The sequence below is a fragment of the Pleurodeles waltl genome, chromosome 4_2, assembly GCF_031143425.1.
Source record: "Pleurodeles waltl isolate 20211129_DDA chromosome 4_2, aPleWal1.hap1.20221129, whole genome shotgun sequence".
NCBI classification, from domain to species: domain Eukaryota; kingdom Metazoa; phylum Chordata; class Amphibia; order Caudata; family Salamandridae; genus Pleurodeles; species Pleurodeles waltl.
In genome coordinates this window covers 33641088-33658869 of record NC_090443.1, presented here as the reverse complement: position 1 = coordinate 33658869, position 17782 = coordinate 33641088, and the positions used below count along the sequence as shown (strand labels likewise).

The 17782-nt window shown below is 51.8% G+C and overlaps 1 protein-coding gene across 1 annotated transcript in view; it reads left to right on the top strand.

The window, feature by feature from the left end:
• Window positions 1-12725: 12725 nt before the first annotated feature.
• CACNB3 (calcium voltage-gated channel auxiliary subunit beta 3) overlaps window positions 12726-17782 on the top strand; it is a 274688-nt gene continuing 269631 nt past the window's right edge. The window contains exon 1 of the mRNA XM_069230503.1: window positions 12726-12817. Within this exon, the coding sequence (XP_069086604.1) occupies window positions 12779-12817 (39 nt within the window). The 5' untranslated portion in view covers window positions 12726-12778. The remainder of the gene's footprint in view (window positions 12818-17782) is intronic.

The following is a 17782-nucleotide window of genomic DNA, read 5'->3' as shown; positions in this document are numbered from 1 at the left end:
GGCCATTGAGAACAACGCTGTCATCCACTGGTGGTCCAGCTGTCAGTCCTTCTGCCCCCACCTCTCCAGGCTCGGTTGGAGCAGGCAACCCCTAAATGGAGTCGATGGATGTGTGAAGAATAAAGTCTGTGAGAGCAGGTCCACTTCAAGGGTACAAGAAGAGGGATTGCCTTCAGCAGCCTCAGGCTTCAATCATGGTTGCCTCAGCAGACAAAAGATCCAAGCACTCCCCTAGACTGCTGGCTATACCTACGGTCTTCCTGTGAGAGATCATTGAGCATCTGTTCGGGTGGAGGAACACTTTGTGGTGCAGGTGCTGTCCACCAGTTAGACCTATAGGATCCCAGTGCGAGGGAGAAACATATCCATGGGCATTCTCACACCTTCCCGTGTACATGGTCTATGTACAGGTCTCCCTCTGGTTATCCTCAAGTCTCTCAATCTAATACTACAGCAGTGTCTTGTGCTGTGGATGCACAGCTTCAGCCCCTTCATAAACATGGCTGACAACATTATTTACCATGGTGCAATTCTGATGCAGCATGCACACATTTAAATTTTGGCATCTTTAGTCAACCCTCTTTCATTCAGACAAGAAGATAATGTGACTGAGTGCATGGATGGCCAAGGCATGTGTCTGTATTTTTAAAAGATTTTTAACCTGCAGCACACAAACAGAAACTGGCTTTACTAGTTATAATTTGCAATACTGGCACTTTCGTGTCACAGCAGCGCATATCCATGTCAAGAAAGAACTGAAGGGCCAAAGACTGAAAAAAAAGACTCATCAATCCTTTGTGTACTATTTTATAATAATACCACAGTACAAAAAAAGAGATGTACTCATCATCTGGACCACGATCTCTGTTCTACCCGGATGGGTTCACTGGAGATACATTACCATTATTAAACCATTACGTTGTTGAGAAATACATAAATATTTATGTTAAGTACCACCACGTTACACTTTATCCCATAGTGTATATGCATATAGAAAAACCTGAACCTTAAACATCAGACAAAAATCAGAAATGTAATTAAGGTGCCACTCCTGTATAATGACTAAGTCAACCTGGGAACCTAGCTTTGAATCCTGCTTGGATCATGACTGAAAATTGTGCAGTGCTGAGCAAATCACTCAGACCCTCATTACAAACCTGGCGGTAAATGCAGCCTACCGCCGTGCTGATGGCCGCCAACATACCAAGACTGTGGCGGTATTCCGCTATGGGTATTATGACCCACACTGAGAAATCTACCACAATACAGACACCCACACAAGTCCGCCAGACCAAAGGTCAGTGATAAATTGGCAGTACCAAAACCCACACCATTATGCCAACAGGAATACGCCCACAGTATCAGGACCCTCAAATCACAGCGGAAGTCTTTCAATCGCAGTAAACCATTGGCGGTACACACCGCTGCGTTCAAAATACACACACACTTACAAAACTACACCACATTGGACAATTCAAATTATACACACCGGACACACATACACACATCACGCCCACACACTCAGACCACTATAAAACACACAGCCACATTACCCACAACCCTTTCAATGAAAAAAAAAGATTGCTGATAGAGAGAGACACAAGCCAGGAGCACCCACTCAATCTGAGCCACAGAACACCATCACCCATACACCATCCACGCACCTCACAGCACACCACACATCACCCCACACATCCTCACACATATCACTCACACCACATCCATGGCACCCCAAAGACACCCCAGGTTTTCAGAGGAGGAGCTAAGGGTCATGGTGGAGGAAATCATCCGGGTAGAGCCACCGCTATTCGGATCACAGGTGCAGCAGACGTCCATTGCAAGGAAGATGGAGCTATGGCGGAGGATTGTGGACAGGGTCAACGCCGTGGGACAGCATCCAAGAACAAGGGATGGCATCAGGAAGAGGTGGAAGGACCTACGGGGGAAGGTGCGTTCCGTGGTTGCAAGACACCAGGTAGCTGTACAGAGGACTGGCGGTGGACCCCACCTCCTCCCCCACAACTAACAACATAGGAGGAGCAAGTCTTGGCAATAATGCATCCTGAGGGCCTCGCAGGAGCAGCAGGAGGATTGGACTCTGGTAAGTTAAATCTTTACTACTATATCCCCCATCCTACCTGCATGCCATCACAAACTCCTACCCCTACCATCACTCCACCACCTCACATATACCCCACTATCACAACCCACCCATCCCAAAACCAAGCCCTGCATGTAACACCAATCCATGGACCCCCCATCACAGACCTGCATGGACACCCATCACCACAGCATGCGCATTAGAGAGAATCACCTAGCTCACAAAATCACCACATACACAAGCCTAAGCTGCCAGGGCTATCCCAACCATACAGGGAAACAACCCCATGGACAAGATGGCACATGCAGATACAATAACACTGCATTTTCATCCCCACAGGACCCCTACTCAATGTCAACGGAGAGGAGTTGCCACCAACCTTAACGTCCCCCAGAGGAGGCCCACAGTGATGACCGCAGCTCTGCACGCCTGGATCACGATGACCAACCCGGCCCATCAGGGACCTCTGGACAGTCGGTTACCCTGCCACAGTCCCAACCCACCACAGAGCCTCCTCCTCAGGAAACACCAGCACAGCACCCACCCAGCGGGCCCATGCTACTGTCACCCAGGACACGTCAATCAGCAGTGTGTCCACCACTACAGGGACCCCAAGCACCCCCACAAACACAGGACGACCAGGGACCTGGGGTCAGTGGCAGTGGGCACATGGTTAAGGGGACAGAGGCACAGGACAACAGTGAAACTGGGAGGAATGCTGTGCGATAGGGGGAGGACAGGCCCAGGGAACCGTCTCTCCAGGAGGCACTCTCCAACATCCTGGGAGCATACCACCATTCCCAGGAGACCATGGGCCAGATACTGTACAAGTTGCAGGAGACCCAGCGGCTGCAGGAGGGACAGTACCTGGTGATCAGGGAGGACCTCAAAAAAAATCTACACCATCCTGGTCACCATTGCAGGGGTGCTGGCAGACATGGGCAAGACCATGAGGGAGGCAGTGACACAACAACGGGCCCCTGACACTAGCCACACCGAAGAACAGCCCTCCACCTCCGCTGGCGCTAGTGGACAGGAGGCCCCGCCACAGGACCAACAGGCCACCAGCACCCCAACTCCTGCAGAAGGCGAACCACCCCGCATACGGTCCATGCGATCCAGGCAGAAGCCAGAGAACATTGCCAAGACCCCCGCCAGGAAATAAGACTCTCCTGATTGTCACCCTTCTGTTCCACTCTGTCACCCTGTCCACCTTGGACTGCCATTACTCCTCTTCCTATGCCCCATTGGACAATGCACCTGTGATACCTAGAGACTGGACTCTAACTGGACATTCCTCCACCATCACCCCAGCCCATTGCACATCCCCCTCTACGCATGAGCACTTAAATAAACACCCTTGGAACAAAAACAAATCTGGAGTCTGTCAAATGATTGAATTATGTATTAGTACAACATTCTGAAAACATTGCAAGTCATATGTACAGTCATTTATACATTGGTATGACCTTTAGTGGGCAGCAGTAAACATACCAGGAGCCAGAGTGGGCCACAGAGATCTGAAACTAGAGATGCCAAAGGGTGCAGTAAGTGGCCATAGACATAGGGAAATCATGCACCCATGTCCAATGTCCAACACAAAACTGCAATGTAAAGTGAAGTTACATTGTCTTACCTGTGTGTCACTGGAAGTACTTCTGTATTATATTACTATTGTTGTCCACATCTTCTTCCTCTGCCTCCTCTTTCTCACTGTCCACAGGCTCCACCGCTGCCACAAGACCATCTCCTGGCTCATCCTCCTGCAGAAAAGGCACCTGGCGTCTCAAGGCCAGGTTGTGCAACATGGAACGTGCAACATGCAACGATGATCTGGCACACCTTCTTGGGTGAGTAGTACAGGGATCCACCTGTCAGATGGAGGCACTGGAACCTGGCCTTCAGGAGGCCAAAGGTTCTTTCAATTATCCTCCTTGTTTGCCCATGTGCCTCATTGCAACGTTCCTCTGCCTTTGTCCTGGCATTCCTCACTGGGGTCAGTAGCCATGAGAGGTTGGGGTAACCAAAGTCACCTGCAAATATCGAGGGATACCTGTTAGACACACATTAACCCTTAGGGACAACACCATACCTGGACACCAGCTTATACTGGGTGGGGACCTTGGGCTCAACTATTAGCCACACCCGGTGCCTCTGGAGTTGGCCCATCACATATGGGATGCTGCTATTCCTCAAGATAAAGGCATCATGCACAGAGCCAGGAAACTTGGCATTCACATGGGAGATGTACTGGTCCGCCAAACACACCATCTGCACATTCATAGAGTGATTGCGTTTTCTATTCCTGAACACTTGTTAATTTCTCCGGGGGGGGAAACAAATGCTACATGTGTACCATCAATGGCTGTTGGGGATATGTCCCAGGGCATAAAAGTCAGCTTTCACTGTGGCCAAATCCTCCACCTGGGGGAATACGATGTAGCTGTGCATGTGTTTCAGCAAGGCTGACAACACTCTTGTCAACACATTGGAGAACATTGGCTGAGACATCCCTGATGCCATGGCCACTGTTGTTTGGAAGGAACCACTTGCCAGGAAATGGAGCACTGACAGGACCCGCACTATAGGGGGATACCTGTGGGCTGGTGGATAGCTGACATCAGGTCTGGCTCCAATTGGGCACACAGATTGTGGCCCGATCAAGTCTGTAGGTTAGGATAATGTGTCTGTCCTCCATAGTCGCAAGGTCCACCAGGGGTCTGTACACCGGAGGATGTCGTCATCTCATATTCATCCTCAGCGGCTGAAGCCTATGGAGGAAAACGGTGAGCAGAGGGTCATATTCACACATCAATTGAAATGATGATGCATCTTTTCCTTTACAGAACCTGTATGTGAATCTGAGAGTCAGTTGCTGTGCCAATGTCTGCTGTGACGCAGTTAGGTGCCATGGCCTGTGCCCCCCTGAAATGGCGGCTGCCTGACCTGTGAGGAGGGACAAGTGAAAATTAGGTAATTCTGCTGGCTTTGTGCGCCATTGCGGTAGGCGGTCGACAACTGCTGCGCAACTTCGCATTGGTTATCATTGGGCCCTATGGGTTCCAGGAGCCAGTGGCAATGTACGCCGGCGGTGACGGTACACACCGCAGCAGACGTGACCGCCATTTTCTATCTGTGCACTCACTTGCTACCTCACCTTCAACAGTAGAGGACCTACACTGCAAGTGCTGCTGTGACCTGTGTCTGGAAGCAACAATTGCTCATGTGTCTGGCAAAAGGGCCCCTGTCTTCACTGCGGAGGAGTTGGAGAAACTGGTGGATGCGGTCCTACCCCGGTACACGTTATTCTACGGTCCTCCAGACAAACAGGTGAGTACACTGTGAGCATGATGCGTGGGCCATAAATGTATGGATTGCTGTGTGTGTAAGCCACATGTAGGGGGGGGCTGAGGCATACTGGCCAGGGTGCTGCATGTATGGTGGTCAATGTATGTGCGTCAGGGGATGGGTGGGATCTGGTGGGCCATGAGTGTGCTGGTCTGGATAGTTAACTAATTCCCTTTTCTGCTGTCTTTTCAATGCAGGTCAGCGCCCATCAGAAAATGGGTATTTGGCGTTGCATCGCCAAGGAGGTGCGGACCCTGGGGGTCTTTGACAGGCGGAGCACCCACTGCTACAAACGGTGGGAGGACCTGCGCCGCTGGGCAAGGAAGACGGCGGAGGCCCAGCTGGAGCTGGCCTCCCAAGGAGGAAGGGGTGCCCGTCGTACCCTGACCCCCCTGATGTTCCGCATCCTGGCGGCGGCCTATCTGCAGTTGGATGGGCGCTTTAAGGCATCACAGCAGCCACAAGGGGGTGAGTACAAATTCAGATTCATGACTGTGCACGCGTTAAGGTTTGCCTGGGTGAGAGATGTGGGTGCCCCTATGCCAGGGTGAACATGGCAGGATAGGTCCCTTGTTGGGCAGGCTCTGAAGCACTCCACCCCCAATAGTGTTAGCGGGCATCTACTACTGGGCAGGGCCCTGTGGGTATCAGGTGTGCACCTAATGGCGTTAGGCATTGTACCCCATGGGCAGGTGACTATCTTAGTAACTTGTAGTGCATGGCCTAGTGCATAGGGCTGCTCCCTGTAAGTTGCCTACGCCAATAGTAGTGTTGTTGCTGGCATTGACCAAGTGTATCCTCTGTCTCTCCCCCCTTTTTGTTTTGTCACCCTGTCCTTGTGTGCATTAGCATCATCTGGCGGAGGAGCAGAGGCACCGGCGACGGAGGGAGCTGCATCCCACATGGGCCTGGAGGCCAGATCCACTGACGTGAGGGCACCAGTGGGATGGAGGCCGAGGGGAGCACTACGACGGGGACAGGAGGGGACACCACAGACAGCGACTTCTCCTCCGATGGAAGCTCCCTGGCGGTGGTGGACACCTTGGTGCCCACCCCAAAAACAGGTACAGTCGCCACCCCATCTACCAGCACCGCCCTTCCAGCAGCACCTCAGCGTGTTTCCCATGCCCGCTCACCCAGGAGGGTGGGCATCTCCTTCGCCTCAGGCACCTCAGGCCCTGCCCCAGTTAGCCCCGCTGCCCTCAGTGAGGAGGCTATTGACCTCCTGAGATCCCTCACTGTTGGGCAGTCAACCATACTGAATGCCATCCAGGGTGTCGAGAGGCATTTGCAACAAACAAATGCATACCTAGAGGGCATTCACTCTGGCGTGGTGGCCCAACAGAGAGCATTTCAGGCTCTGGCCTCAGCACTGATGGCAGCCATTGTCCCTGTCTCTAGCCTCCCTCCTTAAACTTCCTCTACCCAGTCCCAATCCCCTCAAGCTATCCCAAGCACACCTTCAGACCAGCATTCACCCAAATCACCACACAAAAGTGGCTCAGGCAAACACAAACACCACTCTTCATCTCACAGGCACTCACACAAGCACCATCCCCATGCAGACACACCAACATCCACTGCCTCCACTGTGTCCCCCTCCTCCTCGTAGTCCACCTCCCTCCCAATAGTGTCTCCACTCACACCTGCATGCACTACATCCTCATCCACTACTTCCATCACCAGCATACACCCCTCACTGGCAGTCACCACCCCAACATCCATGCACACGTCCCCTGTGTCCTCTCCCAGTGTGTCTGTGACCCCTCCTTCCAAACTACACAAACGCAAGCACCCACCCACCCAACAGCCATCCACCTCACAACAGCATCCAGCCCATGCACCTGCACCCAAACTCAGCAGACAGACACCTCCTACAACCACTCACTCTTCCTCCACTCCCAAACCCTCTCTCTCTTCCCGCCCCAGTGTCCCTAAGAAGCTTTTCCTGGCCAACTTTGACCTCTTCCCTACCCCTCCCCCCCCCATCCTTCCCCTCTGGCCATGGTGGCCAGAACCCAGCCCAGCACCTCAGCCACCAAATCGTCATCCGCTGTGGTTCCTGCAGCTGTCAAAGGCTAAAGGGGGCACCCGTCAGTCCAGGCAGTGTGCCACCAAATCCTGCCAAGGCCAAAACCATTCCGCCACCTGGCAAGGTGAAGAGGGGGACAGGATCCAGCAAGGGGAAGGAGCCACAACCACCCAGCAAGGCCACCTCAAAGACTCCAGCTGCCAGACCCAAGGTCACACCACCATCTGCCAAGGTGAGGAAGGGGCAGAAAACACCAACCAAGGCACTTCAGCCGTCCGAGGCTGCAGGTGAAGGCCTGGTGGGTACCAGCACAACCGCCAGCACCGCCACCTGCACCACAGCCAGCACCTCCAGCAGCCCCGCAGCAAGCACCGCCGCAAGCCCCACCACCTGCACCGCCGCAAGCACCACTACTGTCAGCAGCAGCAGCCCCAGTGGGCAGCCGTCCGAGGCTGCAGGAGAAGGGCTGGAGCCTCCCTCCACCACTGGCAGCACCGGCCCCAGCACATGCACCACGGCCAGCACTGCTACCTGCACCGCTGCAGGCCCCACTGCAAGCGCCTGCACCAATGACAGTAGCACCACTACCAGCAGCAGCAGCCCCAGTGGGCAGCCGTCCGAGGCTGAAGGACAAGGGCTGGAGCCCCCCTCCACCACTGGCAGCACCGGCACCTGCACCACGGCCAGCACCGCCACCTGCATCGCTCCAGGCCCCGCCGCAAGCACCGCCACCTGCACCGCTGACAGTAGCACCACTACCAGCAGCAGCAGCCCCAGAGGGCAGCCGTCCAAGGCTGCAGGAGAAGGGCTGGAGCCTCCCTCCACTACTGGCAACACCCCCACCAGCCCTGGCACTACCACCAGTTTGCAGCCGTAGCCGTCGCCGGATGGAGTCTAGCCCTGCCTCCATGGACTATCATGCAACCTGGTCCCTGCAAATCTCGTGCCTCAGACACCCAGGTGAGGGACTGTGAACTGCCACACCCAAAGTGTTGCATCACTGGGCACAAAGCCCCCTCAAGAACCAGTATAGATATGCATCCACTCACCCAATCCTTGGCAGGATGAAGCACACTGGGCACAAAGCCCCCTCCAGAACCAGTGGAGATATGCATCCACTCACCCTATCCTTGGCACGATGAAGCACACTGGGCACAAAGCCCCCTCCAGAACCAGTGGAGGAAGGCATCCACTCACCCAATCCTTGGCAGGATGAAGCACACTGGGCACAAAGCCCCCTCCAGATCCAGTGGAAGAAGGCATCCACTCACCTAATCCTTGACAGGATGAAGCACACTGGGCACAAAGCCCTCTCCAGAACCAGTGGAGAAAGGCATCCACTAGAGGGACTATGGCTTTGCACTCCCCAGGACAAAGCAGTGGGCAAACCACCCACTTGAGAGACTGTGGCTTTGCACTCCCCAGGACCAAGCAGTGGGCAAACCACCCACTTGAGAGACTGTTTCTTTGCCCTCTCCAGGACATCGCTGTGGGCAACCCACCCACTTGAGAGACTGTGGCCTGTGGCCTTGCACTCCCCATGACATCGCTGTGGGCAACCCACCCACTTGAGAGACTGTGGCCTTGCACTCCCCAGGACATCGCTGTGGGCATGGAGCCCCCTCCAGGAGCAGTGGTGTTTTACCATCTTCAGGCTGAGGTGCACCCCATTCACCCTCCCCCTGAGGTGCCTGTGTGTTTTTGACCTGATGCCCCGGCAGTGTTCTCTCCGTATTGAGGCAGGACTCAAGTGTGGGCTTAGCCTATGAGTTTTGGCCCAGTGGCCCACGGACATTTTGTGTGGACAATGTACCGCCTTATGTACATATTGTATATTTTGTAAAAATCTTACGTATATCTTACTATTTCTAAAATATCACTGATTTGACTCTATTTCTTTTGTCCTTGCGTTCTTCCAGGGGGTTACGGGATGTAAATGTAATGTTGATGCATGTGTTTGTGTGTATGGTGTTGTGGGTGAGGGTGGGGGTGAGGGGGTGGCGTGTTGCGTGTGTGTGTCACTGTCTTTTTCCTCCCCCTTTCCCTGTGTACTAGGTGCAGTACTCACTAGGTCGTCGCCGCCGCCGTTGGTACTCCTGGTAGAAGAGGAAGTAGACCAGCATGGGGAGGACCTGTAGCTCGGGCTCCATGGCATCCTGGTTCGTCGTTGAGAGTTGAGAGGTGAGTGGTTTACCTTCCAAGTACTGTTTCCGCCGTGATTTTGATGGCGTTGGTAACGCCCCGGAAAAGCTGGTGGATGGGCGGGTTGTGATGGGGTGGGCAGTACATTGTCTTCTGCCTGTCTGTTGGCGGTTACCGCCGCGGTGTTTGTTGCTACTGCCGTTGCAGTCGGAGTGTTAAATTGGCTGTATGTTTTGGCGGTTACCGCCGTGGTCGTGATCCCATTTTTTTTACCGCCGGCCTGTTGGCGGTAGTACCGCCACTTTAACACGGGCCGCCAGGGTTGTAATGAGGGGCCTAATCTGTGATGATGGTGTAACTGTGTATACCTGTGTGTAATTCAAAGAATTAGGCTCCCGTCTGATGTACAAAGTCTTGCTTCATCTCCATCATTACCTATAATATACAACAACCTGCTGCCCCCGGCTAAGTCTGTATTATAACTATATAAACTCATACATGTGTTTGCATTGCGAAGTTCTCCTGCTTATTCCTCTCTGTGAATGCACCTTCCTTTTGGGCTCTTTGTGAACGCCCGTCATTTTGTAACATTTACATAGAAGCCCTATATAATTTTCATTATCCCAGTATAGGTGCCACACCTTTAAGAGGGTTCCTATAAGTCTCCTTCTTGATGTCTGAGGGAGGACTTTCTTGTGTTTATCTGGGGATCCCACTCATAAACATCTTTTTGTTCCCTAAAGCATTTGGTTATTATGTGTCTGATGTTGCTTTTAGTAAGAAAAGGCACCTTTACAATAAGGCTTTCTTTTTTGTGTGTCAGACATGCACACCGGTACAAGATTCACTTGGTACAAATCATCTCGCAGACATTTGATACGCTCAGGTCTGGTGGATAGCTTTGAAGCTCCAGCAGTGTTTAGGGGCATATTTACGAGCCCCTTTGGGTCGCTCTTGCACCACACAACGTGGTGCAAGAGCAACACAGGTGAAAAATTTGATTTATGCAGCCACGCAAGGCAACCTTGTGTGGCCCCAAGTGACTTCAAAATTCTCGAGTAATGCAACACAGTGCAAATCCCTGCGTTAGACTACTCTGCACAAGGGAGGCATTTTCATGGGTGTTGCTTCGGTGTTCCCATATAACATCCATGGATTTTTACACATTCCCAGATTTACCAGCAGTGGTAGACCTGGGAATGTGCCAAAAACGTATGCCACCCCAGGTGAGGGGTATCGAGGAGAAATATCTTTATTTCTCTTCATTTTTTCCTTTTTTATGAGGAAAATGCCTCATGGGAATGATTTTGAGCAGGGAGATGCCCCTTCTTGGACGAAAACAATCCTGCACTCAACAGAGGTAGCCGTGGACCAAGGTGCCAGGGTGCCTGCATTGGCGCTAGGCTGCAAAAAGGGCTGCAGCGCAGGGGAAAAGGTAGGAATGCACCATATTGACTAAAATACAGCACATTCCTGCCCTCTCCCTGTCCCATAGTGCAGCTCAGCAAGATTACTTTCTGCGGTGCGTGACGACCTCGTAAATATGCCCGCAAGTGTCTGAGTGGAAATTATTAGCAAAGCCAGTAGATCTGGCTTTAATGTGTCCGTAAGTGAAAATACAGTCATTCAAGAATGTTTTTGTATGTATTAGTACAGTAAATGCAGACATATTGGCAGTGAATGCTCTTATACTGTCTCTGAGAATGTCTCTCCCCGCATTGCGTGAACTGGTAGCCCCACTACTGATGTACTAGCCCCTGAGCCCCCTCCGAAATTCGGGCCTAGTTGAACCTCTGGTCCTGATGCAGTAAGATTTCTGTTGCTCACGTGTCCTATGTGCAGAGTGAGAGCAGTGAGTTTGGAGGACACCACTGGGTCACATTTCTGACGCTGAAAGGATCTGAGCTGGGTGTGTGCAGTGAATCAGCAGTGCACTTTGGGCCTCAACTGGTCCTAATGCAGTCAGAGTCTTTTGCTCATAGACCCTGTGTACAAAGTGTGTGCAGAAAGACAACGGCGCAGCTCTAGTTCACAGTTTGCCCTCATAGTGTTCTATTCTGTCCTGGGCGCGTGCAGTCGTGCCCCAAGAGGACACAGCTGGGCAGGGCCTGGGGCAGTCTGTTTGGTGATGCGCACGGAGCCTCTTTGCAGGGTGTGTGCCGCGATGCAGCAGGGCACCACTGTGCCTCCCTCGGCTCTGATGCTGACAGATCCTGTGTGCAGAGTGTGTGCAGTCACGTGGTGGCACAGTTTAAGCCTGATAGTTTCATATTCAGCGTTGGATATGTGCGGTGGGGCCCACAGGCCCTGTCCTGATGAAGTCAGCTTTTGGATGCTCACAGATCTGTGAGCAGGGTGTGTGCCGTTAGATGGTGATGCAGCACTGAATCACAGTTTCATCCTGATAGTGTTATATTAAGTGCTGCATGTGTGCAGTGGGGCGCACAGGCCTGGTCCTGATGCAGGCAGATTTCGGGTACTCACTGATCCTGTGTCCAAGGTGTGTACAGTGAGTTAGGAGGGCACGACTGGGGCTCTGCTGATCCTTATGCAGACGGTTTGCTGAAGCTCCCACTGATCCTGTGTACAGGCTGTGTGCATTTAGACGGCGGTGAAGTCCTGGGTCACAGAGTGTTATGCTAGTGTTATATTCTGTGACACTGCTGGGTACGTGTAGTGGGGTCAACGGGTAACTCAGCTGGGCTGGTCCTGGTGTAGACAGATTTCTGATGCGCACAGGTCAACTGTGTGCCGTGAGTTGGTGGGGGGCACCAATGGGACTTTCCCGATTCTAACTGATGCAGACAGATCCTGCGTGCAAGTTGTTCTGGTATGGCATATTGTGTGCTGGCTGTGTGAAGTGGGGCCCAGAGGGGACTCAGCTGGGCTGGTCCTGATGTAGCAAGATTGCTGAAGCGCACAGGGTCCTATGTGCAGGGCGTGTGCAGTGAGGCAGCAGGGCACCACTCTGGCGCCTTCGGCCCTGATGCAGACGGACTGCTGATGCTGAGATCCCGTGGGCTGGGCTTGCACAGAGGGGTGGGTTTGTGCAGTGAGCGCTCGGCAGTCAGTCAGTGCGCGCCCGCGGAGGATGCTGGCAGGACGTGCCCCATCGCTTCACCTCCTGCTCGCCTGCAGAGAAGCCGCGGAGTTGCATGTCGCTTTCCAACTCCAGTGTGTTCCTGCTAAATGAGGTAAAGGCGAGTGCCTGGGTGCGCCCCTGCCCCCTGCTGTCATGTTACCTACTCCCGCCCTACTCTTGGCATGCCGAACTCTCCTCTCCTGGGGCTGCTGGTCTGGGCAGGAGACGCCCAGAATCAGGGGTCAAGATCAGCCAAAGGTCAAGGGCTTCCCTGGGGGAGGCGGACACGGTAGTGGGGGACACCAGGGGCTGGAAGCGAGGCAGGCGGCGCGTGCTCCAGGAACACAAGCCTCCGAGCATTAACGAAGCACTAACGGGGTCACGTGGACACTTCAATTTATAATAACGGTGACTAAACGCCTCGGTGCAATCAGCATTAGCGCCCAAGCAGGTGTGATGCTTGCACCTAATTATGACTCTGGTGTTAAGTAGAAGAGAAAATGTGTTGCGCCCGTTTTGCCGAGCAAATAAGGAAACTACAAGTCAGTGCTAAATGGCTGTGCCAACACCGGGCCGGGGCAGCGCGCGGCTCCTAAAGGTCTGAATGCTGTGTGCGCTTTTCAGTCTTGAAGGCAGGGTCCTCAATGAGCGAGCTTGGTTCCACTAGAAGGGGCGGGGGCCTTTTGGTCCAGGAGGATGGATTCCAGAGGTGCAGCCCCATACTGGGGGCTCCCGAGGGGATTGCACCGTGGCAGGAGGGCGCCCCTCCCCACTGTTCCGTTCCAGTGTTACAGCATGTGCTTGGGGCGGTGCCTCCAAGGGGATGCACAGCTGGGTCAGTGCGCAGGCTCTTAGGAATTTTATATAGTTATTTATTGTTGCAATATTATATAGAGCGGACATGGTCCGAAGGCATCAGAGCGCTTTACAACACTCAGGAGACAGGGTTACAGCGAATTACATTAATAGTGGTTAAACTCGGATGTAGGTAAGTGTTTAATTTGTAAATAAAAACGTGCTGGTGCCCAAAGCTCTCCTTTGAATCTCGTGGCTGCTGCATTTAAATGTGAGAGCCAGGAATAGTGAGGCGGCGTAATCCTGAAGCCATCTCGGGCCTCTTCAATCCATTTATAGACACTCCTTGCCCTTTCAGCTCATTCCTGCAGCTTTATGCTTTCTACATTTGTTACGCTTTTTCGTTTTTCTTTTCCTCCGTCTTTCCCATATGTGTCTTTTGCTCGCAGCCAATGCTTGAGGCTGAAGACTAAGAACCGGCCCTCAAAAATAAGAGCCGGTGCTCACCACCGGAAACAACATGCACAACTTAAGCACTGGTGTACGTATGCAGGAGTTACCACAAGAGAAGATAACAATAGGACAGAGGACATGAACAGTTAAAAGAAGGCAAATCAGGGCGCAGTTGAGAAAGTAAATTAGTCTGGTTGGGTGTGAAATGTAAGACTAAAATGTGTGCTGCATATCTGGCCCCGAACCACCAATCCTTGGTGTATGTAGCAGTGGAGGGGTTGACTACAGAATATGGAGGAAACAAATATTGTTTCGACAGAATATTGTGTCAAAAAAATCAAGGACCAAAATATTGAGAAGGTGAGTGCAATGAGGTGAGTATAGATTTATTATTATTAAGTCCACATCTATGCATTGTTAAGCTATATACTGTGAAGGTAAATATATGTGGAGTTAAGTATAAAGGTTCCTTACCAAAGGAAACTTAGCTTCAAAATATTTTTGTCCTCTTTATATTTTTTACTCCATATTTTGTCCATACAATTTTTTTCCCCAATTTGTTGTGCAAACAACGCTGGCAGTTCCCTTTTCCCCACTCTCACACCACAGAGTGGATGCAGGCTATGAATACCCTCTGGTATCCAGGGGCATTGCTTGGTCAGTAGGATTAGGGGGTGTGAGCCTCAGCTTTTGCAACAATCAGGCTGGCATATAATGTTTAGATACATTATATGACAAGCAGGGTACATGGGAGGGGCCTACGGGGCAGTGGAGAGGGAGAGGAATGTGGATTGGTCGGATTACTAAATAAGAAAACACAATATTTTGTAAAATGACTAATATTTTTCAGGACTTTCAAAACAGAGATGGAGTGTGTGTGCATTTTTGTCTTTGTGCATGTAAAAAGTCCTTGTGAAATCCGACTGACATCTCACAATGCCCAACTGAAAGCATCCATACCCAATTATTTATCAACATATACATTTACTAGGTGGGGGTAACACCCCAAACACCCAACTGAAGCTACGCCCCTGCTGGCATCCTCAGAACAACACATGCAGGTGCCTCAGAGTCCACTGGACACCCGCTTGTAACTCTCTTCTCAAAAGTGCAAACTTATGTCAAAGCTTCAAAACGGAAGCGGAGTTTCCGCTCCTGCTGCACTGTCCCAGATTGAGCTGTGAAATCTACATTTCACTCACTGTCCCAAAAGAACTCACTCTCCTCCTCACTCTCTGCCCCGCTAGAGCTCAGGCATCTACTCATCACCTACTCACTGCCCACACAGAGAGTTTGCTTTCCTACTCCTCATTCCCCGTCCCAAATACAGCCCTGGCAACTGCTCCTCACTCGAAGACCTCAAAGAGAATTCACTCTCGTAGTCACTCACTGCAGAACAGCTCTGCCTACACAGCACCTCACTCACTGTTCGAGTAGAAAACTTAGACTAATAGTCCTCAGTCACCGCCCTAGAAAAGAACACAGGCCTTACAGAGCAGAGTTTGGCATCTACTCACTGTCCTGAGGTAGCACCCAGACTCGTATGCCTCTCTCACTGCCCAGGAGCTGGACTGAGGCTCCTACACCCTGCTCCCAGCTCCGTAGGAGAGCTTGGGCTCCCACATCTCATTTATTGTCCTAGAGCGGGGTTCCAACCCCTACTCCCCACTCCCTTTGCCCGGAGTACATTTCCTGCTCCAGTTGCTCACTCACAGTCCAAGAGGATCACTGCAGCTCCTACTTCCCCCGCACTGCCACGGCTTGACCTAGGGCTATGGCTGATCACCCACTGTCCCGGAAGACAAGTTTCATTTCTCTTCCTCAGTCTCTGCCCCAGTAGAGACATCTGACTCCCAATCCTTAGTCCGTGGTCCCGAGAAGAGTTCAAACTGCTATTTCTCGCTCGTTATTACAGTCAGACCATGGGCTTGTCATAAATTGTTGTAGGCTTGTCATAATTTTTTTAAGGGTCCAGGTACAAACGCGTCTGCGGGGCCCTCGTCTTTTGTTATGGCTGATGGCACGGGCACCTGACTCAAAGTATAATAATGATTAAATAAAAAAGTCTTCCTAGATTTTTATACAGCATCTGCTGCCCTCTAGTGGTATTATGAGTTCCCTCCTTATTAATAATACACCCTACCCTTCAGAGCTTGGGGCATAATATCACCCTGACTCACCCCTTGCGATGGCTCTGTTCCGCTACACCAGTGGGGCCAGGGCTCCAACTTCTCATACAGCACTCCCACATCGGAACCTAGGTTAAAAGTCAATAAATCACTGTGCAGAGCTATGCTTTGCCCCTACGGTTCCCTCAATGCCCCAGAGCAAACTTCGGCTCCCGTTCCTCTTGTTATGACCCCACGGAGAGCCTGGCGCCTACTCCTCACCCCTACCAAAGAGCTAGCCTTGGCTCCTCCTCACTCACCCATGAGCAGAGCTCAGACTCTCTCCGCACTCACCGCCTGAGCCCATGGCTACCAACAGACAGCAGAGTTTTTAAGCCCCATTCTCACTCACTGCTCTAAAGCAGGGCTCACTTCACACATCTGGACAAAAAGCAGGGGCCTGCCCTCTCCCGAGCAGCCACTAAAGGGCTGAGGCTATATCTCTGACCAGCGGCTTTCACCTGAGGAGAGGAGCTGTCCCCGCCAATCCTCGACGAGGCCAGAGTGCGGAGTTAGGTCGTTACCGAGGCCCGGGCACAGAGCAGAGCTCAGCTCTTTGGTGGCAGCATTATAAGATCTGCAGAAGACGGTGCGAGGCCGGTCAGGGACACCCAGCATTCCTCCTGGATCTCCCTCGTGCTCCAGACGGGTTTATATCCAAGGAAGAGTCTTCTATTGAGTGCTTAGTCCGTGCTCGCGCACATTATCTTCGTGGTTTATGTAAGAATGTGTTCGATGTCACCTGCTGTGGTGACGGGATAATGTGTGGGTCGGTAATGACAGCCTCGCCCAATCCATCTGCCTGGTTGGGTTAGACTTGAATCTGCTCTTTTCACCAATCCTCAGTGAAGCTGGGTCTCTGCTCAGGGTTCACAACTCCTATGAAGAGTTACCATATTTGGTATTCACGGGTTAGGCAATTGTTTGCGAGGACTCGCCTTGGATGCACGATGGGGATGATGTCAACTGGGCCTTACGTATATCCTGCTTATCGTTACCTCGTTAATAATTACTAGAACATTGGAAAGCTGAGAGCTCCAGTGAAGACAATTGACCGCCTTAGTGCTAATAATGCTGCTACGCTTGTCTTTATATTTCTCCTTTTTTAAACTTAGAACATTCCACCCTCTGTGTGTGCAGTGTTCTAATAGCCCTGGCCCTTCTGGCTCAGGCTATGCCTGTTGTTGAAAGCCCTTATCCTAGTTATAGCTCCTCATCTGAGGGTCAGGCCTTTTGGTCGGGCTCGGGGCCTTTAACAACCGGATACAGCCCTCAGCAGCTGGGTATACGTCTAAAATATACTGCTGTGTGGAATCCCCACCTATATTGTGTTCAAATGCGAGTTCTTTGCTGGCTCACTGTATTATACCTACTAAAATGTGATAAAACTAATTCTGTTTTGCCAATTTTTAGTTTTGTGAGCTCCATCGTGGATACCATCTTATACTATTAGAAGTAAATCCTACAAATAACCTTAACTCACGAGTTTCCTTATCCCTTAAGGAAGGTGTCGGTATCCCTTTCCAGTTCTAGGAGGAGCACCACACCTGAAAACAGGGCTGCCCTAGAAGAGGAAGCAACATTTCTAACCTTTATCAGAATTACAGCAACAGTGAACAATACAATTGCGTCCAGTTCCCACCATTTTGGACACACCTACC